The sequence below is a fragment of the Scyliorhinus canicula genome, chromosome 2 (genome assembly GCF_902713615.1).
Source record: "Scyliorhinus canicula chromosome 2, sScyCan1.1, whole genome shotgun sequence".
In the NCBI taxonomy this organism is placed as follows: Eukaryota; Metazoa; Chordata; class Chondrichthyes; order Carcharhiniformes; family Scyliorhinidae; genus Scyliorhinus; species Scyliorhinus canicula.
Genome location: NC_052147.1, coordinates 92,767,190 through 92,792,452, shown reverse-complemented (window position 1 = coordinate 92,792,452; position 25,263 = coordinate 92,767,190). Strand labels below are relative to the sequence as shown.

The 25,263-nt window shown below is 48.2% G+C and overlaps 2 protein-coding genes across 9 annotated transcripts in view; one reads left to right on the top strand and one right to left on the bottom strand.

Moving 5' to 3' along the window:
* LOC119956134 (neutral alpha-glucosidase C-like) overlaps positions 1-9,924 on the bottom strand; it is a 232,267-nt gene extending 222,343 nt beyond the window's left edge. For 6 of the 7 annotated variants that reach the window (XR_005458597.1, XM_038783039.1, XM_038783063.1 and 3 more), the window contains exons 1-2: positions 9,853-9,924; positions 7,967-8,201 (exon numbers count right to left, since the gene is read on the bottom strand). Coding sequence is in view for 5 of the 7 variants with exons in the window: in XM_038783039.1 (XP_038638967.1) it covers positions 7,967-8,055 (89 nt within the window). In the remaining 2 variants the exon portion in view is untranslated. Of the gene's footprint in view, positions 1-7,966; positions 8,202-9,852 lie in introns of those variants that run through there. The other variant, XM_038783082.1, reaches the window with a different exon arrangement.
* A 219-nt stretch (positions 9,925-10,143) lies between these two features.
* LOC119956176 (transmembrane protein 87A-like) overlaps positions 10,144-25,263 on the top strand; it is a 104,875-nt gene continuing 89,755 nt past the window's right edge. For both annotated transcript variants that reach the window (XM_038783116.1, XM_038783106.1), the window contains exons 1-2: positions 10,144-10,346; positions 14,767-14,827. In XM_038783116.1, coding sequence (XP_038639044.1) covers positions 10,206-10,346; positions 14,767-14,827 — 202 coding nt within the window. In that variant the 5' untranslated portion in view covers positions 10,144-10,205. The remainder of the gene's footprint in view (positions 10,347-14,766; positions 14,828-25,263) is intronic.

Here is a 25,263-nt window from a genome sequence, read left to right as displayed (position 1 = left end):
GTCAAGCTAGCTACTTTATTCCCAGTTTTCATTCTCTCTCCTTTCTTAAGTAGATAGTAGAATTCAATTTGCTAACTTCCGCTATGCTGGGACAATTGAAAAATATAGGGCGCTTTTTGAGAAACTATTGTATCTAGTCCCTTGCTTACCTTGTTCCTGGAATATAATTCATGTCTTATATGGCGCAGACACAAAATATTTGTTCAATGTCTTACCAATTTTCTCATTCTCCACGATAATTTTCCCTTGCTCTACCTCCTCCTACTTTTCCATTCTGCCTGCCTTTTCAAAATGTTGCGCGTCATAGAATTTGCAGTGCAGAAAGAGACCATTCAGCCCATCGAGAATGCGCCAGTCCTTGAAAAGAGCACCCTACCCAAGCCCACACCTCCACCCTATCCCTGGAATAACCCAGTAACCTGGAATATTTATTTCCCAGCCTTGGTAAAATAGTAACCATGTCTCTGTAATCATAATTAGGTCTAAAGTATTTATCTCTATTGGTGCTTGCAAGTTCATTTGTCTTATGGCAAATGCATCGTGTGTTCAGGTAAAAATCTTTTAATTTAAATTTTTACTCCTAACCTTTTCACAACAAATGAGAGGTCACATAACTAAACCATTACCTCTTTCTTTCTCTGAGGGTACTGCCAGGCTTGCTGAGTGTTTCCAGCATTTTCTGTTTCTATTTCAGATTTTGTTTTCTGTTACCTTAATTTCTTGGCTGCAAGCTTGGGCTATGTAGGTCAGCCTGGCTTCCCACTGCCAATTTGGCTTTATCACTTCAAGTTACATTATCACAGCCTTTCCAAGATAAAAATCTGTTTCTATACTCCAAATTTATCTTGATAAATGGAACAATTCCGAAATAATTTACAGATATTTTCTCCTTTGGGCAAAATATCCAAGGAACCTCATGGGTGGAATTTGAGTCTCCCATTGGTAGGTTTGAAGGGAGTGGGCTTGTAAAGTGCAGTGGGTGACCTGCCTGCTGTCTACCTGCCACCCCCAACCTGTCCCCAGTTTTACATGGGGGCAGTGGAGATATTGGAAACTCTGTCTTCCGTTGGGTTTATTGATGCCCTAAAGTAACCAGATAACAGCCACTTAAATGCCTCACCCTGCCCCAGTGCTATTTTACCCATGGCAGAAGAGGCAATGCAGTTAGCTCGGCAGCTTTAGGTGTTATCAGGCAGGGGTTGGGGAGGGCGGCTTAGTGCACATCGCAGACACCAATCTCCACAAAATCACAGCTTCTTTCAACTCTCTTCCTGAGCCTCTCAAACCAGGTCCCGAAACCCCTAATTTGCCTCACTGATACCCGGATATACTTTCAGTCTGGCCTCCATTAGGTCCTCGTCTTCAAGGACTGACTGTAAGCTCAGCACTGGCCACCATTTGAAGCTGGGACTACAAAGCTACCATCCATCCATCTGCCAGCCGCTCACAAAGGCAGAACTTCCTCATGGGACAGAAGCCTTGACCTTAGCCAAATAACAACACATCAAACATTAAATGGCTGTGGGATGTGCTTTCCGCTGACTCTTTGGGTGGCGATGACGGAAACACTAGCATCTGAAAAATTCTGCCTTGTGAATTTTTTCAAATTAAAAACATTCTCACAGCTGCCTCTACGCTCCTCTGACCCACTTTCTTTCTCTTCACTTACAGTTCTCTCATTTGCTATTGTTCTAATGTGTATTCAGCCATTCTATAATCTTAAATTCTCTTCTCAATGTATCTCATCCATGAAGACCATCATCCACTGTGTAGTTTTATGATATGAGACCTCTTTCCTCTGAGGATCATTTTGCTTGAAGTTTTTTTCTCCTCCTTTTTCACATTTTCTCCCAAATTTACACCCACCAACAATAAACAATAATCAGCAACAAATAGGTCAATCCCCATAACAATAACAACAATCCCATCCTCCCACCAACCCCCAAACATTAGCCCGCATGTTTACATAAACTAATGACAAAAAGGAATCAGGGATTACCCATAGTCACCCTTAATACACACAGCCCCCCAACTAATGTTCGATGTAATCCAGTTCTTGAAAGTGCATAATGAATAATGCCCATGACTTGTTGAACCCCTCCGTCTTTCCCCTCAGTTCAAACTTAACCTTCTCAAGAGTCAAGAATTCCAACAGGTCCCCCTGCCACACCAGGGCACAGGGTGGAGCGGCTGCTCTCCATCCCATCAGGATCCGCCTTTGGGCAATCAACGAGGCGAAGGCTACGATATCTACCTCCGACACCCCGAATATGGCCTCCCGGGGACCCGGGTCCAATTTCACATGCACCACCTTGGAAATTACCCTAAACACCTCCTTCCAGTAATCCTCTAGCTTTGGACAGGACCAAAACATATGAACGTGATTAGCAGGGGCCCCCCAGCAACACTCACACACATCTTCTACCCCTTCAAAGAATCGGCTCATCCTCGCCCTCGTGAAGTGTGCTCTGTACACCACCTTCAGCTGTAGCAGCCCCAACCTCGCACATGAGGTGGAGGCATTTACTCTCCGGAGCACCTCACACCAGAACCCCTCCTCCATAATCTCTCCCAACTCTTCCTCCCACTTTGCTTTGATCCCCTTCCAGTGGTACCTTATCCTCTTCCAAAATAGCTCCGAACTCCGCTGACACTACCCCCTTCTCCAGTCCCCTTGTCGTCAGCACCTCCTCCAGCAATGTGGAGGCCGGTTCCTCCGGGAAGCTCTGTATCTCCTTTCTGGCAAAATCTTGAACCTGCATGTATCTAAATATTTCTCCCTGCTCCAGCCCATACTTCGCTTCCAGCTCCTTCAATCCTGCAAACCGTCCCCAAAGAAACAAATCTTTTAGCGTCTTAATCCCCTTCTGAAAATTTCTATCCCACCTCCCTGGCTCAAATTTGTGGTTCTCCCGAATCGGCATTTCCCTGACTCGGCCCCCAACCCGAAGTGTTGTCAAAACTGCCTCCAGATTTTCAATGAAGCTATTACCGGACTCCCTGAGTATTTCCCCGGAGCTATCAGGAGCGGCGCTGTTGCTAGTGCTTTCAGACCCGACCCCCTGCACAAACTCTTCTCCATTCTGACCCACTGGGAATCAACCCCTCTGACCCAGATCCGCACCTTCTCCACATTCGCCTCTCAGTAGTAGTACATCAGGTTCGGAAGACCCAAACCCCCTGCCTGCCTTCCCCTCTGTAGCAGCACCTTTCTCACTCTGGCCACTTTCCCTCCCCATATGAACGAGGTAATCCTTCCCTCAATCTTCCTGAAAAACACCTTTGGCAGGAAAATCGGTAGGCATTGAAAAATAAACAGAAATCTTGGCAACACATTCATTTTAACCACCTGTACCCGACCCGCCAGAGACAGAAGGAGACCATCCATCCTTGCCAGATCGGCTTTCACTCTCCCCATCAAACTAGAAATGTTGTACCTGCGAAGCCTCCCCCACTCCCGGGCAACCTACACCCCCAGACACCTAAAGTGAGTCCCTGCCCTACGGAATGGCAGCCCCCCCACCCCCGGCCGAGGAGAACTCTTGCCCAGGTTCAGCTTGTATCCCAAGAGAGACCCAAATACCCACAGTGGCTCCAATATTCCCCTTATCGACATACTCGGTTCCGACACATATAACAGCAAGTCATCGGCATATAAGGACACTCTATGCTCTATTCCACCCCCCCCCCCCCCCCCCCCCCCCCCCGCACTATTCCTTTCCACACTCACAAACTTCTTAATGCGATGGCCAACGGCTCAATCGCAAGCGCAAACAGCAGGGGGGGCATAGGACATCCCTGCCTCGTCCCACAGTGGAGAGAAAAGTATCTCGAGCTGACGTTATTTGTGCGGACACTCGCTTTCTGCTCCTTATATAACAGCTTTACCCAGTTCACAAATCTTGGTCGAATCCCAAACCGCTCCAGAACTGCCATCAAGTACCCCCATTCTACCCAGTCAAGTGCCTTCTCGGCGTCCAATGCCACAACCACCTCTGTTTCCTTCCCTTCCGCCGGTGCCATAGCGACGTTCAAAACCCTCCTAATGTTCGAAAAAAGCTGCCTCCCTCTCACGAACCCCATCTGATCCTCACCTATCACCTTCGGGAGGCACTCCTCCAGCCTACCTGCCAGTACCTTCGCCAATACTTTTGCGTCCACATTAAGAAGTGAAATGGGCCTATACGACCCACACGTCGTCGGATCCTTATCTTTTTTTAGCAACAGTGAAATCGATGCCTGCCCCAAAGTTTGTAGCAACACCCCCTTCCCCATCGCCTCTTCAAACATCCCCACCATCAGGGGTGTCAAGTTATCCTTGAATTTTTTATAATATTCCACCGGAATCCCATCCGGCCCTGCCATCTTTCCCGACTGCATCCTTCCAATCGCATCCTTTATCTCCTACTCCACTATTGCTCCTTCTAATGTAGCCCTGTCCCCCTCCCCTAGCCTCGGGTACTCCAACCCATCTAGAAATTCCTGCATCTCACGGTTTCCCCCGGGTGGTTGTGACCTGTACAACCTCTCATAAAACTCCTCAAAAACCTTGTTAATCAGCTCCGGAGCCACCAACAACTTCCCTGCCCTATCCCTCACCTAAAGAATTTCCCTTGCTGCAGCTTCCCTCCGGAGCTGACCTGCTGACATACTTTATCTCCATGTTCATAAACTGCATCCCTTGCTCGTCTCACTGCCTTCCTGGTAGACAGTTGGTCGAAGCTCGCCTGTAGTTCCTTCCTCTTTTCCAGCTTTGCTGGGTCCCCATCTTCTGCATAACTCCTATCTACCTCCAACATCTCATCTATTACCCTCTGCCGCTCCAACCTCTCTTCTTTGTCCACCTGGCCTTAAATTAAATTACCTCACCCCTCACCACCACCTTTGGTGCCTCCCAGACAACTGCCTTCGACACCTCACCCGTACAGTTGAAACCTGCATATTCCTTAATTACCTTTTCAATATTCTCACACAACACTTGGTTCCCCAAAAGCCCCACATCGTTTCCACCCCGGCCTCTGCACTGCCCCCTTCTCCAGCACCATATCCACCCAATGCGGAGCATGATCTGACACTGCAATTGCCGAGTATTCCGACCCCTTAACCCCAGCCAGCAAAGCCTTCCCCACCACAAAGAAGTTGATCCGCAAGTATACCTTATGGACCTTAAGTCTCACCTGGTCCTTCACCCTCAAGTGAGACTCCTGCAGCATTGCTACATTGGCTTTCAAACTTTTAAGATGCGCAAGCACCCTTGACCGGACTTCCTTGCCCTCTCACGTTCCACGTGACTATCCTAATTGGGGGTCTCTCACACCCCCCCCCCCACCCTTCTTACCCACCATCATCATACCACCGGGCCCTGCCCCATAAGCCTGACCCGTCCTTGTCCATTGTTAACATCACACTCCTTGCCCCCCTCCTACATTTCCCCTTGAAAAAACATCTCCCAGTATCAATCCCTTTCCCCCCTTCTCGCTCGTCTCGTAGGCCCATTGAAGCCTGCTATCTAGGCTCCAACGTCTGCAGCCCTCCTCTCACCTCACCTTCGTTCACTTGCTGACTTAGTTAGCTAGCGCAGGTGGCTCCCCCCGCCAAGATATGTCGTCCCCTTCCACCCATCCCAGAGAAAGAGAAAACAAAACCAAGAATCCAACCCATACAATTCACGCACATAAGATTTAACCTTCACAACACAGAACGCCAATTAACCCAACCATTAATTTGACCTCTGTAACAATGCAAAGAGAAGTAAATTACAATACACATCAGTAAAAAGAAAGTTGCAGCATTTATACATTTTCCAGCTGCCCAAACACAGTCCACAGTCTATCTTCCAGTTCCGCTCCTCACGTCTGTCCCAAGCCTTCTGTCCTCACGAACGCCTCAGCCACCTCCACTGTCTCAAAAGTCTTTGGCGTTATACGTTACCTCAGCTTCGCCAGGTACACCATACCAAATCGCACCCCTTTTTTGTACAGTGCCACCTTCACTCGCCCAAATGCCGCTCGTCTCTTTGCCAACTCAACCATCAAATCCTGATAGATCTGAACTCCAGCACCGTCCCACTGCACCTCGCTCTTCTGCTTCGCCAAGCTTAACACCTTCTCCTTCATGCAGTACTTACGGAAGCAGATAATTACTGCTCTCGACGGCTCATTCACCTTGGGTTCGGCCTTAAGGACCGATGAGCTCGGTCCAGCTCATACTGGGAGGAGTTCTCACCCTCTCCCATCAGCTCCGCCACTGTCTTAGCGAAGTACTCTGTTGGCCTTGGGCCCTCTGTCCCTTCGGGCAAGCCCATAATTCTCAAATTGTGCCGCCTCAAGCGGTTCTCCAAGTCCTTGAGCTTTGCTCGGAGTCCTCTGTTGACCTCCACCACTCTCCACAGCTCGTCTCCCATCGAGGTGAGCTGGTCGCTGTGCTGTGTCATGGCCTCCTCCATTTCCTTCATCTTTCCGCCCTGCTCTCTCACCTCGGCCGATGTCTTTGCCATAGCTACCTTCACCTGGGTGATTGCCTCCTCCAACAATGATTTCAATGCGACCGCCGTCTCCTTCCTCAAAGCCTCCATATGCCTCGCAAACTGCTTTTCCAGCTCCACCGCCATCACCTCGGTCATCTTTTTCACCGTAAGTAGTGCGGCCCCACCATGCGGTCCAGCATCCACCATCCTGTCAGCGCTTTTGCTGGCCTTCTCATTCAATGGCGACCTGGGTTTTCTTCCTTCCTCCTAGCTGCTTTTCGCACCCTCTAACGACTTATTATTTCTTCTTTCTTTCTTCAATCCGAAAATAACTAAATAATTATTTTCACAAATTTTTTTAACCAAGAATTCCAAAGTCAAGAAATCTCTTTCCCCGGGGAACGGACTTCAAATTCCTCAAAGATCCATTTTCAGTGGGAGCCACCCAGTGTGCTCTAGTCCACCTCTACATCGCGTTCTGGACTCAGGCCTCGATTGCCTCGCCTCGTGTCAAGCTCCGCCCACGCATCCGACCTCTGGGTCGATGCCTCCCGCTCCGGCTGCTGGACACTCCTGCGGGGCTCCTCACCGGCTCCAAACCGGACCGACCCGACGCCCATCCCTCAGGCCCCAATGGTCGAAGAAACCCGGGTGGACTGGCGGGAGCCTCTTCTCAACACAGCCACTCCGCTCGCGAGCGCCACCGGAAGTCCCTTTTGCTTGAAATTAACAATCTTTCATATAATCACATAATCCCAGTGAGAAGGAGGCCCTTCGGCCCATCGGGTCTGCAATGACCCTCTGAAAGAGCACCCTACTGAGACCCAATCCCTCCACCCTATCACCGTAGCCCCACCTACGGGCAATTTAGCATAGCCAATCCACCCAACCTGCACATCTTTGGATGTGGGAGAAAACCGGAGCACCCGGAGGAAACTCTCGCAGATACGGGAAGAATGTCCAAACTCCACACAGACAGTCACCCAAGGTCAGAATTGAACCCAGGACTCTACCGTGGTGGGGCAGCAGTGCTAACCATCGTGCCACCTGGGAACATTTTCAAGTCTTCACACCTGATTATCTGACAATAAATTGTTTCCATCATTAAAGTAACAAAGTTAATATGTTTGCCTAAGACATACCAACTTTTGCCTATTTTGATCCTTAAGTAGGGTGGACAACTTCCATTTTAACTGTTCTATAATAAAAGATATTTGAAACCAAGGCAGGAATTCCTGTTTCAACGACCATGTGCCCCTACACTTTGTGTAACTAATTACTTCCCTGTCATGTATGGTATTAGAATCCTCTGACTTGTCAGTTTTTGTTAGTCTCCTCGATTGACATTTTTATGTGTAGAGCTGTAGCCATAAAGATAGATATGAGGGATGTTAAAAATAGATCTTACTCATAAAGCAAAGTGAATAAGTAGTAGCCAGTCAAAATAAATGGCCCATGGTCAGTCTGTTTATATGTTGTTTCCATACTCTTTAACTGTACCTTGCCTCCTCGGTATTTTCAATACTGGATTTCATCTTACTTTGGTTCTGTGCTTCAGTTTTCCTTGTGTGCTGCTGGACTGTCAACATGGAGTATTTGAACAGGTGTTCTCTTTGCTAGGTGATTTAGCTTTCTGGCACTCTGCCAAGTGCTCATTGGCAGCTCCTCACTTCCCTTTGACTTCCTTGACCCATCACAGAAGGGGTTTCTGGGAATTGTAGGCTGAATAATTTGGCTGCAATTTCAGAAACATACAATATTCAGGCCATCGGGAAACCCAACGTGTAATTTACACTATAGTGTAGACAACAAGTGATTAGAAATTATGAGTTGAAGTTGAGATAGGATGGGTGGCATGGAGCTTGAATCCCTTTACATTTCTATGTACCAGTTATGCCCACATTGGGGCGGCACAGTGGTTAGCACTGCTGCCGCACAGCTCCAGAGTCTCGGGTTCAATTCCGGCCTCCGGTTTCCTCCCACAGTCCAAAGATGTGCAGGTTAGGTGGATTGGCTATGCTAAATTGCCCTCAGTGTCCAAAAAAGGTTAGATGGGGTTACTGGGTTACGGGGATAGTGTGGAGGCGAGGGCTTAAGTAGGGTGTTCTTTCCAAGAGCCGGTGCAGACTTGATTAGCCGGTTGGCCTCCTTCTGCACTGTAAATTCTATGTGCTTAAAAGAGGAATGTCAATATTACAGGATATTTTCCATTTCTGACATCAAGCATTCTCAGATCAGATACAGCACAGATAATGGCACAATACAGCTCCCTCAACTCTACCCAGCGATGCACTTTGGTCATGAATTCAAATTTACATTCTGTATTGGTACAATGTGACTAGAGTTAATTTCTCACATCAGCTGCTCTCATTCCTTTGTCAAAATATAGGCACTTTTGGTCAGACAACAAAAAGGCAGTTCCCTACTAGGAACTGGGCTGAAACATAAGCTGATTGTTGATGCCGGAAATCTGAAATAAAACAGAAAATGTTGGATAAACTCAACAGATCTGGCAGCATCTATGGAGAGAGAAACACAGTTAACGTTTCGAGTCCACATAGTCCTTCTACAGAACAGGATTTGGGCTGAGGTTTTCCAGGCTAACCTCATTTGGGAATCTTGCAAGGGACAGGAAGCAAACTTATATTACCACTGACTGATCTGCCGAAGATGTGAATCAGCAACGTATATTTATATAGCATCTTTAGCATAATAAAATGGTGCTTGTCAGGAACATTATAAAACAATGTATGTCACCGTGCCACAAAGGGGATGTCAGGTCATATAATAATAATCTTTATAATTGTCACAAGTAGGCTTATGTTAACACTGCCCTGAAGTTAGTGTGAAAAGTCCCTATATGAAGAAGAATGTAGAGGTGGAGACGTCCAGGGAGGGTATTCCATAACTTAAGACTTGACCACCACACAAGAGGCCAGAATTAGAGTACTGATATCTCAGAGGGGAAAACAGAGATAGGGGTGAGGCCAGGGAGGAATTTGTGAACAAGTTCGAGAACTTTAAAACTGCACCCGGTCCAGGCCATGAGCCAAACTCAAACGCAAACCCACAGAGAAGTAAACTTATAAGTAAACAATTTTATTTTCTCTGAAATTGCTAACATGTGACTGAAGTATGTGCCACCGCACATCATCAATTCTGCACATGCACACTTAAGGGAGTGTCTGGCATACATCGCACAAACCAGATGAGAGGGGTGGAGAGGATATGAAAGTCGGGTTAAAGGTAGTGAGTGGGAATGATTAGAGTTGGAGAGTGATATGAAGGGAGTTTAAGGGTAAAGGGAGTGGAGGAGAAGGAGAAGGGGTATTTTGCTTGAGAAGGGCTGTACTGGAGAACCTCATAAGAACCCAAAACGACATTACCTAATCTAAACAACGCTTCGCAATTTAAAAATAAATTCGGGACCATAAGCAGCAAACCCAGGGACCAGACGGACACGACCGGAGGTTGTAGGTCCCCGTGCCGAGCGCCACCTGGGGCTGGGAGGTCCATAGCTGGGCGAGTGCCACCCGGTGGCGGGAGGTCCCAGTGCCGAGCGAGCGCCACCTGGTGCTGGGAGGTCCATAGCTGACGAGCGCCACCTGGTGCTGGGAGGTCTCGGGGCTGGGCCGGGACCACCTGGTAATGGGAGGTCCCGATCGCCATCTGGTGGCAGGACATCTGAACTGTAGCAAGCCGGAGGCGGAAGTGACGGACCGTATAGTGGCACTCGGAGATGGCGGCCACTGAGTTTGGGATGAGTGTGATGCTGGGCCCCGGAGAAGGAAGCAGATCTTGGTTGTATCTAGTCTTATTCTGTGTTATCCGGGCCAGTCTCGCTGCCGAGGTGTCCAAATGGAGCATTCCGGTTATGGAGGTATGTCAGTAAATGAACAGCGCAGGCAAGAGGGAAATTATGTAGCATATGGAAGGTTGTGTAGGAGACAGAGGGATAGGCATAAGAGTAGTGGGGACGGAATGGGAGGGTGGGAGAGAAGGGATAAGAGAGAGTGATGAAGAGGTAGGTTGGCAATGAGGGAGATTAGTGCTACCAGTCAGTGTGGAGTTTGATCACTTACTGTGACTTGCATCTTCTGATTTTTTTTTCAGATTTCACAATTCTCATTAATGTCTTCTGTTAACCTCTTACTCCATGGACCAAACATGCATCTTTTAGCAGGATGTTTAACCTCTGACGGGTATAATTGAAGATGATTTGCTTTATGCTTCGTTCTGAATCTTATTTTGTGAAACCATTAATACTTCTCCAGCACAATCTTACAATTCTTCAATGTCCAGGTTAGGAAGACTGCAGTTCAACTGAGGTTCCAAAAATAATTGCTTTATCATGCTTCTTGTGAAGTTTAATTTTGTACCTTTATATATGGGAGCTTATTCAAGAGCATAGGTATCTCACAAGGGACTATTCACTTCTAAAATGGCTTATTCCAATGGTACAGTAAAGTAGCACAGTGGTTAGCACAATTGCTTCACAGATCTAGGGTCTCTGATTCGATTCCTGGCTTGGGTTACTGGCTGTGTGGCGTCTGCACGTTCTCCCCGTGTCTGCGTGGATTTCCTCTGGGTGCCCGCAGTCCAAAGATGTGCAGGTTAGGTGGATTGACCATACTAAATTGGCCGTAATGTTCAAAAAGGTTAGGTAGGGTTACTGGGTTGTGGGGATAGGGTGGAGGTGTGGGCTTAGTTGTTGGTCTTCCCAGTGTGGACTCGATGGGCCAAATGGCCTCCTGCACTGTTAATTCTATGTCTATATTACATGGATTACATCTCTTTTTTGTGAGTTCAGTTGTTGTCATCAAACCTAAACAGGTATTACAGTTATGCTCCTTAACTTACTGAAACAAGATAAAATTTTAACCAGTCTGTTCCTCACTGTTGAAACATAGGAAATAGGAGCAGGAGTAGGCCATCCAGCCCTTTCGAATCTGCTCCGCCATTCATTGTGGTTATAGCTGACCATCCAACTCAGTAACCTGTTCAGCATCTTGGGAGCTCAGGATTTGGCTGCCATCCCTTTTACACTGTTGACTGTATCCAAATAACTTCCTCTTCAAAGGTTGCCCATTGGTACATTACATTTCTTATTCCCAGTCTTTGACTCAGGTTTGCCTGGTCGAGAAGTTTCTTCATCTCGCCAAAATTAACCCCCTTCTAGTTAATTATTTTTATTCTAAATTGCTCCTTTTCTTTCTACAAAACTAATCTAAACAATACAGTTTTATGATCACTATTCTTGAGGTGCTCTCCACCTCAGACATTCTCCATTTGACCCACTTTATTTCCCAGGATTAGATCCAACAATGCTGCCTTCTTCATTGGGCAAGAAATATTGAAAAATAAAACTCTCTTGAACACTCTTAAGAAATCCCTTCCCTTCTCTGTTAACACAATCAGTGTTCCATTCAATATCAGAGTAGTTAAAGTCTCCCATTATCTGTACTCTATAGTACTCAGTAATGCTTTTTGCAAAAATGTTCTTCGATCTGATTCCCATTATTTGACCTATAAAATACAGCCAGTAACCTAATAGTTCCTTTATTGTTTCTTAACTGTAACTAAATACATTTTATCTTTGATCCCCTCAAGGAAAACCTTCTCTTCTAGCACTATAACATGTTAATCAAAACTGCTATCCCTCTTTTTGCCCACCATATCTTTCCTAAGAACTTGTAACCAAGAATATTAAGCATCCACCTAATATTTTCAGCCCGGTTTCAGTTATTACCATTTGGTTATTTATACTGACGCCTCTGCAGCCACTATTTGTGCATTTATGCATGTGAATTCCAAAACTAACTTGGGCCACTTTTTGTATTTTCTGATATCCTGCATAATTCTGTGTTATTTGTAACTGGCTCTACCAGTTTGCTGAAGCTTGTTTCTATTTTGTAACATCACATCTTGATGTCTAAATCTCTATGGAATTATTTGAAATTCTGTCCCAGGGCTGACTCTCATTGGGCTGCACTGATTTCAGTGGAGATAGATTCATTTCCTGTAAAGTCTACCATTTTCCATCAATGATCATAGATTATCATAGAATTTACAGTGCAGAAGGAGGCCATTCGGCCCATCGAGTCTGCACCGGCTCTTGGAAAGAGCACCCTACCCAAGGTCAACACCTCCACCCTATCCCCATAACCCAGTAACCCCACCCAACACTAAGGGCAATTTTGGACACTAAGGGCAATTTATCATGGCCAATCCACCTAACCTGCACATCTTTGTGACTGTGGGAGGAAACCGGAGCACCCAGAGGAAACCCACGGGGAGGATGTGCAGACTCCGCACAGACAGTGACCCAAGCCGGAATCGAACCTGGGACCCTGGAGCTGTGAAGCAATTGTGCTATCCACAATGCTACCGTGCTGCCCCATATGCTGATGTTCCGCACTGCATTTAGTACCAGTGATTAGTAGGATACCTCACTCAACCGTTCCTTCCTAAAGTTCTCATTATATAATCTTTTCTGTTTATACATCCCAGTATAATTCGAATTTGATATTGAAGCCTAGCAACTTTCTAAATTTTCTTCATTGGACGTGGGTGTTGCTGACCAGGCCAGCATTTGTTGCCCATCCCAATTAAGTGTCAACAAGATTGTTGTGGGGCTGGTATCACATGCCAGCCAGAACAAGTAAGGACAGCAGATTTCCTTCCCTAAAGAGCGCTAACCAGATGGGTTTTTGCAACAATCGATTGTTTCATGGTCACCATTACTGTGACAAGCTTTATATTTCAGGATTATTAATTGAATTTAAATTCCATCAGCTGCTGTTGTGGGATTTTTAAAAAAAAAATTTTTTAATAGATTTAGATTACCCAATTATTTTTTCCAATTAAGGGGCAATTTAGCGTGGCCAATCCACCTACTCTGCACATATTTGGGTTGTGGGGGTGAAACCCACACAGACACGGGGAGAATGTGCAAACTCCACACGGACAGTGACCCAGAGCCGGGATCGAACCTGGGACCTCAGCGCCGTGAGGCGGTTGTGCTAACCACTAGGCCACCGTGCTGCCTCTGTTGTGGGATTTTAACCACTGTCACCAAAGAAATAGCCTGGGCCTCTGGATTATTACTACTGCCATGCCATCTCCCCTGAGCAACTGCTGCATATAGAATATGATCTGTATGTGTACCTTGAAGCCACAGATTGAGTGTTTGGCAGATTCATGAGCCTTGTTGAAAATTTTGCTCAGTATTTCTTTAAATGAGTACTCCAAGAAATAATAACTTCCTAGTAAATCTTCATGGTATTGCTCGCGATTAGTTGTAGATATGCTGTTTATAATGGGAGTATTATGCTCTTGAAATAAGTCTTGCCTCTAAGTGCATTTCCTATGTCATGACTTTTGCCTGGACAAAAACTAAGACTAAGACTTGTTCTATGGTACCTAATTAATTTGAAGACCTCCCAGATAAAGCAAGACAACACTTGTGTCTCCCAGTCTTTTCACTACCTTAGTCTTTCTTTAAACCTGTTTTTCTCACCTAATTTTTGAGTTTACCCATTCCTTTCTGCTTGATGTTTGAGGATACCCACCTCTAATTTTGGCTGTGACCCAGTTTTCTATCATTCACAGGGGTGGGCGAACCTCAAGCCTGCCAGCTCAGAATTCTATTCCCATTCTCCACCATGTTCTCCTCCACATGACTTATCATCTGACATTTGGATCAGTTACAATCCATCCGTTACTTACATTACCTCTGTAAATGCTAGATATACCACAATAATGCATTCTTCATTGCAATATGTCACAGAATAACATACAAAAAAAATAACTGCAGCAGTCACTAAATCATGGCCCTACCCTAACAATATATCACATATTACATTGCGCAACATCTTGTCTTCATAAAATAACATTATCTAATTTGCCAGGATCCGTATAAATAATTTTACAGATGGTCTAGGAGGGGGAGATGGAGAGATGAAGAAAGCGTGGAGCTGAGGCAGCTGAATACACAGTGCAGCCCACAGGGTTAAGTGAGTGAGGGGAATCAAGATGAGACCAAGATTTAGAGGAACGGCAAGCTCCGGAGCTGGTGGTGTATGATCAGGCCGGAGGGGCCGATGAAGGCCAAATCAAAGCTGAAACTAGACTTTTGTTCCTGAGTGCCAAGATTTGCAAAACGTGGCTATGTGCTTTCCCTGTATTATGTTGTTGTTGGATATTCCAAAATAAATTTTTATACTGGTTGAAAACATCTTGCAATTCTCAGATTTCACTGTTCACATAAAATTAACCTTTATCTTTTTGATTTTCTTCAGTTAAATTCTAATTATACATTCAGGAAGACTCTTTTCAATGGCAGCACTATTTCTTTAAAATGTGAGTATTAGCTTTTACATTGGTTGTATACCAAATGAAAATGAGTAGGAAGATTAAATGAATTGAATGTTAAATTCCCTAAGAGGGCTGATGCATAATTATCCACTAAATTGTGCTCAAATGACTAGCGTGATGCTTTGTTTCTGATGGTGGAGCGGAATGTCAGCATCTCGCTCGGTGACCAGAGGTCGAGGTGTCGGCATAGAGCCATAATGACACAGGAGGAAGCTATTCAGCCCATCAAGTCCATGCCAGCTCTGAAAAGTAATCCCATTCCCTTAGACCTATTCTCTCTGTAGCCCGCAAGTTTATTTATCTCAAATGCCCATTCAATTTTCTTTTAAATCATTAATTGGCTGTGCTTCTGTTATCCTCGTAGGCAATGAGCTTCAGGTCATGAGCATTCATTGTGTAAAAAAGGTTTTTCGTCACATCCTCCACATCTTTTGCCAGAACTTTAAATCCCTCAGTCCCATGGTCGTCGTGCTTCCATCAGCAAATGGGAAGAGCAATTTTTAAAAAGTATTTTTATTCAACAAATTTTGAATATTTTCAAAATACAACACCCAAACAGCCCCAAGCAACCCCCAAACAAACAAGACCCCCCCCCCCTCCCAATGCCTCCCCTCAACAGTCAACGGTAACCAATTCCCGAAAATGTGAAAAAACCTCAACAATTGTAGAACCCCTCCTTCATCCTCCTCAGCTCGAACTTTACCTTCTCTAGGGTCAAAAACCCCAGTAAATCCCTCCACCATGCCGATGAGATAGGGTGGAGAGGCTGACCTCCACCCCAACAAAACCCACCATCGAGCGATCAACGAGGCAAAGGGTGAGACATCTACCCCTGTGCAGCTCGAGTTGGTCTGACACCCCGAATATGGCTTCTGGGGGAGCAGGCTTCACACCCACATGCAAGACCCCTGAAATTGTCCTGGATACAGAATTCTAATTCAAAAATTTTCTAGTTTCGGACAGGACCAAAACATGTGAACATGATTCACAGGGCCCCTCCCACATTGCTCATAGGTATCTCCATCCCCTCGAACAGCCGGCTCATCCTTGATTTAGTGAGGTGTGCCCTATACACTGCTTTCAGCTGTGTCAGCCTCAACCTCGCCCAAGAAGTCGAGGCATTCACACCTCACACTACATTCCCTCTTCTAGCGTCAATCCCAGCTCCTCTTCCCATTTCATCTTAATCCACTCCATGCACTCCATCAACCAGGGTCTTCCCGTAAATTGCCGTGACAATTCTCTTCTCCATTCCTCCTGCTGACAACACCTCCAACAACAAAGGGTTCGGTGCTACCGGGAAGGCTGGGAAAGCTTCCTTGCAAAGTCCAGCATCAAACCCCCCTCTTTGTGTTAACCCATATTTCTCTCCCAGCTCTTCTAGACTCGCAAGCCATCCGCCAAGGATCAAATCCTTAATTTCACTGACACCCTTCTCATTCTAACACCCAAACCTCGCATCCGTCCTTCCTGGCTCAAACCTGTGATTTCCCCTAATGGACTTCCCCCTTGACCAAGCCCTCAATTTAAAGTGCAATTTAAACTGCCTCCAAATCATCTGTGTGACCACCAGCACCTGACTCCCTGAATACTTTCCTGGGGCCATCGGGAGCGATGCCATTGCCAGCCCCCGCAACGCCAACTCCCTGCAAGAGCCCTCCCTCCGTCCTTACCCACAGAGCCCTCCCTCCGTCCTTACCCACAGAGTCCTCCCTCCGTCCTTACCCACAGAGTCCTCCCTCCGTCCTTACCCACAGAGCCCTCCCTCCGTCCTTACCCACAGAGCCCTCCCTCCGTCCTTACCCACAGAGCCCTCCCTCCGTCCTTACCCACAGACCCCTCCCTCCGTCCTTACCCACAGAGCCCTCCCTCCGTCCTTACCCACAGAGCCCTCCCTCCGTCCTTACCCACAGAGCCCTCCCTCCGTCCTTACCCACAGAGCCCTCCCTCCGTCCTTACCCACAGAGCCCTCCCTCCGTCCTTACCCACAGAGCCCTCCCTCCGTCCTTACCCACAGAGCCCTCCCTCCGTCCTTACCCACAGAGCCCTCCCTCCGTCCTTACCCACAGAGCCCTCCCTCCGTCCTTACCCACAGAGCCCTCCCTCCGTCCTTACCCACAGAGCCCTCCCTCCGTCCTTACCCACAGAGCCCTCCCTCCGTCCTTACCCACAGAGCCCTCCCTCCGTCCTTACCCACAGAGCCCTCCCTCTGTCCTTACCCACAGAGCCCTCCTTCGTTGTACCTTCTCAGCATTTGCTGCCCAATAATAGTAAAGCAAGTTCGGGAGCCCGGACCCCCCCCCCCCAATTCGCCTTTCCCTCTGCAATATCATCTTCCTAATCCTGAGGGCCTTCCCCACCCCCCCTCCCTCAAATGGACGAGGAGATCAACTTATCCACCCCCCGAGGGCAGCTCGGTGGCGCAGTGGTTAACATTGCTGCCTCCCAGTGCCGAGGTCCCAAGTTCGATCCTGGCTCTGGGTCACTGTCCTTGTGGAGTTTGCACATTCTCCCTGTGTTTGCATGGGTTTTGCCCCCACAACCCAAAGATATGCAGGGTTGGTGGATTGACCATGCTAAATTGCCCCCTAATTGGAAAATATGGATTGGGTGCTCTAAATGTATTTTTAAAAAACGTATCCATCCCCTTAAGGAACAAATTAGGTAGAAAGACCGGCAGACACTGGAACAAAAACAAGAACCGCGGCAACGCATTCATTTTGACAACCTGCACCTGGCTTGCCAGTGACAAAGGGAGATTGTCCCACCTCATTAAATTAGCCTTCACCCTCCCCAACAAACTGGTAAATTAAACTTCCACAGCCCTGCCCAATCCCGAGCCATCTGCACTCCCAGATACTTAAAATCAGACATTGCCAAACAGAATGGCAACCCACCCATCCGCGTTCCAGTGGGGAGACCATGAAAATCTCACTTTTCCCGAGGTTTAACCTGTACCCCGTGAACTTCCCAAACCTCTGGAGCAACTCCATTATACCCCCATTGATACCGTCGGCTCCGGGTTGTACAGGAGCATATCATCTGCATATAATAATAATAATCTTTATTGGTGCCACAAGTAGGCTTACATTAACACTGCAATGAAGTAACTGAGGATTCGGAATGTCCAATTCACCTAACAAGCACATCTTTCGGTACTTGTGGGAGGAAACCAGAGCGCCCGGAGGAAACCCACGCACACACTGGGAGAACATGCAGACAGTGACCCAAGCTGGGAATCGAACCTGGGACCCTGATGCTGTGAAGCAACAGTGATAACCACTGTGTTACCGTGCTTCCTAAGTTCTACCTCACCCCTCATCATGCCCTTCCACAACCCTGAGCTCCTTAGAGCAAAGGCTCTATAGCAATTGCAAACAAGAGCGGAGGGACATAGGGCACCCATGCCTCGTGCCCCGATGTAATGCGAAATATCCCGAGTTTGAATTATTCATGTGTACACTTTTTCTTAATAAACATTTTATGGAGGTATTTTTGGTATTATAGCAACAACAAAATAAACAATGTGCATGAAACTATAAACATAGTGCAAAAGCCATCTCCTTCCCTTATAGGTCCCACCTTTATTAACCCCCTACCCTAAGCTAAACTACCCCCTCCCACCCCTTATGCTGACAATTAATTTTCCGCGAAGAAGTCGACGAACGGTTGCCACCTCCGGGCGAACCCTAACAGTGACCCTCTCATGGCGAACTTGATTTTCTCCAAACAGAGAAAGCTAGCCATGTCTGATAGCCAGGACTTCGACTTCGGGGGCTTTGAGTCCCACCAAGCTAATACTATTCGTCTCCAGGCTATCAGGGAAGCAAAGGCCAGAACATCTGCCTCTTTCTCTTCCTGGATTCCCGGGTCTTCCGACACCCCAAAAATCGCCACCTCTGGATTCAGTGCCACCCTTGTTTTCAACACCGTGGACATGACATCTGCAAACCCCTGCCAAAATCCCCGAAGCTTCAGACATGTCCAGAACATGTGGACATGGTTCGCTGGTCCTCCTGCAAATTTTGCACACCGGTCTTCCACCCCAACGAAACTGCTCATCCGGGCTACTGTCATGTGAGCCCGATGAACAACCTTGTATCAGGCTGAGCCTGGCACATGTTTTAGATGCGTTGATTTTACTCAACACATCTGCCAATAGACCATCCTCTATCCTCCTCCGAGCTCCCCCTCCCATTTGCGCTTCATCTCCTCGGTCTGCTTCTCCTCTGACCCCATAAGTTCCTTGTAAATGTCAGAGACGCTCCCTTCTGTTTAGCTCACTGAGCTAAATCGCTGGCTTCGAAAGCAGACCAAGGCAAGCCAGCAGCATGGTTCGATTCCCGTAACAGCCTCCCCGAACAGGCGCCGGAATGTGGCGACTAGGGGCTTTTCACAGTAACTTCATTTGAAGCCTACTCGTGACAATAAGTGATTTTCATTTTCATTTCATTTCTCCTAACCACCCGCCTCCATACGCTCCCATGCCGACTCCTCCCCCATCACCCACTTCCTGATCATGGCTGTACTCGCCGGCCAGTAATAGTTACTAAAATTTGGCAGCGCCAGCCCGCCCTCACCCCGACTCCACTCAAGCATTACCTTCCTTATTCGCGGGATCTTGCCTGCCCAAGCGAAGCCAGTGATCACTTTGTTGACCCGTTTAAAAAAGGACCGCGGAATAAAGATGGGGAGATGTTGAAACACAAACAGGAATCTCGGGAGGACCATCATCTTCACCATCTGCACTCTCCCAGCCAGTGACAACGAAAGCGCATCCCACCTCTGAAAATCGTCCATCATTTGGTCCACTAGTCGGGCTGTCACTTGAATACCTAGGTACCTAAAGATTCCCCCTACTAATCTAAACGGCAGCTCCCCCAATTGTCTCCTGGCCCCTCGCCCCTGGACCGCAAACATCTCACTTTTCCCCGTATTTAGCTTATACCCCGAAAACCGGCCAAATTCCCCGAGAATCCTCATGATTTCTTCCATCTCCTCTATTGGGTCCGATACATACAGAAGCAGGTCGTCTGCATAGAGCGAGACACTGTGCTCTCCTCCCCCAGCTCCCGCCCCCGGACCAGTCCCTTGAGGCTCTCGGAGCAATTGCCAACATCTAATCTCCAGTGCGGGTGCTGGTTACTGTCTTTACTAACCTGCAGATCAACCCAGTGCGGAGCATGATCTGAGATTGTGATTGCCAAATACCCCGTGTCCACCACCCCTGCCAGTAAGGCCCTGCTCAAAATAAAGAAATCGATCCAGGAGTACACTTTATCCACGTGTGAGTAGAAGGAGAACTCCTTCACCCTCGGCTGCCCAAATCTCCATGGATTCCCCCCCAAAACTGCTCCATGAACCCTTTTAGTTCCTTTGCCATTGCTGGCATCCAGCCCGTTTTCGAGCTTGACTAGTCCAAGCCAGGGTCAATAACTGTGTTGAAGTCCCCTCCCATGACCAACCTGTGCGAGTCCAGGTCCGGTATCTTCCCCAGCATCCTCTTTATAAACTCCACATCATCCCAATTTGGCGCATATACATTTACTAATACCACCTGCACCCCTCCAGTTTCCCACTGACCAATAATGTACCGACCTCCCACATCCAAAACTATTCTACCCGCCTCAAACACCACCCGCTTATTGATGAGGATCGCGACCCCTCTAGTCTTTGAATCCAGTCCCGAGTGAAAGATCTGACTGACCCTGCCTTTCCTCAATCTAATCTGGTCCGTTACTCTAAGGTGCGTCTCCTGCAACATTACCACGTCCGCCTTCAGTCCCCTAAAATATGCGTACACACGTGCCCTCTTGACTGGCCCATTTAGCCCTCGAACATTCCAGATGATTAGCCTAGTGGGGGGGGGGGCTCATTGCCCCCTCCCCCACCTGCCGATCAGTCATCCCTTTTTTGGGCCCGCCTCCAGCTCATGCTCCGCACCTCCACTGGCCCACCCCCAGGTAGCCTCCGCCCCCAACCTCCTCTCTGTCCTTTAGCCCAAGTCCCTCCCTTGTCAGCAGAACGTTTACCCCCCTGTCCATAGTAACAACACTTAGTAACAACAATGGGCAGCACGGTAGCATTGTGGATAGCACGATCGCTTCACAGCTCCAGGGTCCCAGGTTCGATTCCGGCTTGGGTCACTGTCTGTGCGGAGTCTGCACATCCTCCCCGTGTGTGCGTGGGTTTCCTCCGGGTGCTCCGGTTTCCTCCCACAGTCCAAAGATGTGCGGGTTAGGATGATTGGCCATGCTAAATTGCCCTTAGTGTCCAAAATTGCCCTTAGTGTTGGGTGGGGTTACTGAGTTATGGGGATAGGGTGGAGGTGTTGACCTTGGGTAGGGGGTAAGGTGCTCTTTCCAAGAGCCGGTGCAGACTCGATGGGCCGAATGGCCTCCTTCTGCACTGTAAATTCTATGTAACACTCTGTAATCCAACCCCTTTACTAAACTGAACATATGCACACACCCCACTGCGCTTCCGTGAGCTATCCCACCCAGCTAGCTTGGTGGCCCCCATCCCTGGCGCTGGATAGTCTCCCACCTATTGCCCCCCCACCACCCACCCCTGCGTTCATCGCTCATACAAACATACTCAACATCAAACAATCCCCACACAATTGCCCGACATAGAAACACTGAGATCATAAACAAGCACACCTCCATTCCCAACAGTGCAAATGAAAACCTTAACTCACTCAGCTCTACCGCTGGTGCCAAATCAAAGCAAAAGGAATTACAAACAGCTTCCACAAAACAAAAACAAAAAGAAACTTTTTTTAAAAGATCAGAAAAACAAAAAAGAAAACGCATGAACGTTGCAGCAAAGCTCAAAAGTTCTCAGTCCACCACCAGTCCTTTTCGCGAAGTCCAGCGCGCCCTCAGGCGACTCAAAATAAAAGTGCTGTTCCTCGTACGTGACTTGAGACGGGCCAGATACAAGAGTCCGAACTTTACCATTTTCTTAAAAAGGATCGACCTAATCTGGTTGAAGCCTGCTCTTCTGGCTACCTCCATACTCGGGTCTTGGTAAACCTGCAGGATACTGTTCTCCCACTCACAGCTCCGTGTCTGCTTGGCCCACTGTAGAATGCGCCCCTTATCAAAGTACCTGTGGAATCCCACCACCATTGCCCTCGGGGGGTGGGGGGGGGGGGGGTCTCCCATTCGCGGCTTCCTCGCGAGTGCTTTGTGAGCCCTGTCCACCTCCAAGGGCAATGTATGCCCCAGCGTCCGCTCCTTCGGACCCCTCCGGGAGCCCAACGATTCTCGAGTTCTGCCGACGGGGCCTATTCTCTACTTCCTCCACCTTCTCCAGGAGCTTCTGTTGGTCTGTCAGCATCCCCACCTCCAACTCCACCGCAGTTTGAAGTTCCTCCTGCTCAGCCAGCACCTTCTCTACTTTCTGGATTGCCCGATCTTTGGCGTCCAATCTAAGCTCCAGCCGCTCAATTGACTGTTTTATCAGGTCCAAGCAGTCCCGTTTCTGCTTTGCAAAGCCTTCCTGAATAACTTGCATCAGCTGCTCCGTTGACCTCTTAGTCGACAAACCAGAGGTCCGGTCCTCCGCCATGCGGTCTCCTGCTGCAGCTTCAGCCCAAGCCTTCTGTCTTTCTGTTTTTGCCTTCACGAGCACTTCTAGTCCTTCTCTCCAATGCACCAATGTGGGAATTCAGTATACAATTGCCTCTGTCATCAGTTTTACAATTCAAGTCCGCTAGGAAATCGGGGGAAAAGGTCCAAAAGTCCGACCCGAGCAGGAGCCACCAATTGTGCGACTTAACTCCTTCATAGCCGCCACCATAAGTCTTATTTGTATGTACACTTGCCCGTGGCTCCTTATACAGCAGCTGCACCCATGCCCTAAACTTCGGCCGATCCCAAACCTTTCCAGTACTGCCATCAGATAACCCCATTCTACCCGATAGAATGCCTTCTCTGCATCCGTCTCCCTTCCCTCTGCTGGAGAGAGGACCATATTCAGCAACTTCCTCATGTTCGAAAACAAATGCCTTCCCTTAACAAACCTGGTCCGATCTTCTCCGATCACCTTCGGGAGACACCCCTCCAGCCTTAACGCCAACACCGTTGCCAATTTTTGGCATCTACATTCAGCAGAGAAATGGATCATTACGACCCACACTCCACCGGGTCCTTGTCTTTCTTTAGCAGTGCCCCATCGTTTGTGGCAAGGCATCCTTGTCCGTCACGTCTTCGAACATGCCCACCATCAGTGGAGCCAGCTTGCTCTTAAATTTCTTTATAAAATTCGGGCTGGGAACCTGTTCGTTCCTGCCGCCTTCCCTGCCTGTATCCTCCCAATTGCCTCCTTCACCTCTTGAAGAATAAAATTCTTCCAATACTTCATGAATGTCCTCTGGAGCCGCCACCAACCCCCTTATTCCGTGTCCGAACTATCCCCCTCTCCGTTGCCTCCCCCCAAAGTTGGCTGGCCAGCATACCTCCTGCCATCTCCCGCTACTCGTATACCACTCCCATCGCCTTTCTCAGCTGGCGTATTGCTTTCCCCGTGGACAGTTGATCGCATCTCGCTTGTCGATCCTTTCTCTTAATCAGGAGACCCGGGTCCATACTCTCGGCATACTTCCCATTGCCTCCAAAATCTCCTCTATCGGTCTTTGTCGTTATTCCCTCTCCACCCTGTACCTTAGTCTTGAACAAAATCGCCTCCCCTCTCACTTCAACGCCTCCCAGACCACCGATTCCGAGACCACCCTCGTACAATTTAAACATCACATACTCCTCAATCACCTTCCCAATCTTCTCACGGAAGCACCGGTCTGAAATATCCCCACATTCATTCTCCACCCCATCCTCTGAGCTACCCACTTTTCCAATACCACATCCATCCAGTCTGAGGCATGATCGGAAATCACGATTGCTGAATACTCAGATCTACGAATCCCAGCCAAAAGCACCTTTTGCACCACGAAGAAGTCAATTCTTGAATACACCTTGTCTACCGGGGAGAAAAAAAAAGAATACTCCCATATCTCTGGGTGTAAGAACCTCCACAGATCTTCTACTAGCTCCCCCCATAAGCCCAGGGGCCGAATGCGCTCATAAATGCCACCAACCTACCCTCCAGCGCATTCATCACCTCTACGTATCTGCCCCCCGGTCCGCCATCACCTTCGCCATCTGAGACGTATCTTCTTGCCCACCAGTACCATCACACCCTGAGCCCTACTGTCAAACCCAGAGTGGAAAACCTGACTCACCCAACCCTTCCTAAGCCTCACCTGATCTTTCACCCTCCTATGTGTCTTCTGCAGCATCACTACATGAGCCTTTCAGCTCTTCAAATAGGTGAAAAAACTTCGATCTCCTCACCGGCCCCCCAAACCCCCTCACGTTCCACGTTATTATTCTGACTGGGGGTCTCTCACGCCCTCCGCCCTTCCTACCCATCTCATCATAAGCCCAGGTCCTGCCTCTCGGGCCTAACCCACCCCATCCTTTGGTTACAGTCGTACAGTCCCCCCTCCCAAAACCCAGTTATTTCCCCTTACATTAGCTCTTTTCTCTCCCTACAGATGCTGCCAGACTTGCTGAGATTTTCCAGCATTTTCCCTTTCGTTACTTCCCCTTACCAATCCCTCATCCAGTATCACATCTCTCCCTCCACCGTTTCATGCCTCCCAGATCCATCAACACCTGCTCAACTAGGCACCGATAGCCGCGACCCCTCGCCCCCACACTCCCATTCACTAGCCAAACTCTGCTTGCTAGTGCGGGGGCCACTACCCGAACCCCCCTGCTCCCAGTGCCCCCTCTTCCATTGCCCAATCCCAGGAATAAAAATGGAAGAAAAAATCCCAGCCACCCCCACCAAACCAATGCACATATCCCCCAAGCCCAAAGTACTTACAACAAACTCTAGATACAGCTAGACTACCCTCCCACATTCAACCAACCCCAAGACCCGTACATTCCCGCCACCAGATACAGAAATGGACAATATCATAAAAGGAAGACAAAGACAAAGCCCAGTCCCCTTCCCCTCAATCCAGATCTCATTTCCAGTCTCATCTCTCATTTCAGTTCCAATCCTTCAGCCTTCACGAACGCCTCCGCCGCCTCTACCGTTCCGAAATGAGATCCTTTGCGTTGTACGTCTCCTTCAACTTTGCGGGATTGACCACCCCAAACCGCACACCTTTCTTACAGAGTGCCGCCTTCACCCGTCCAAGGCTGCCCGCATTCTCCCTCCCAAATCAACTCTGCCAGCATCTTTGCGAAGTATTCGGTCGGCATCGAGCCCTCCACCCCTCTGGCAGACTCACAATTTGAAGATTTTGCTTCCTTGACCTGTTATCCAGATCTCTAGCTTTGAGGTCTTTATTCACCTCCGCCACCCTCCGCAACCCATTACCCATCGAAGTGATCTGGTCGCTG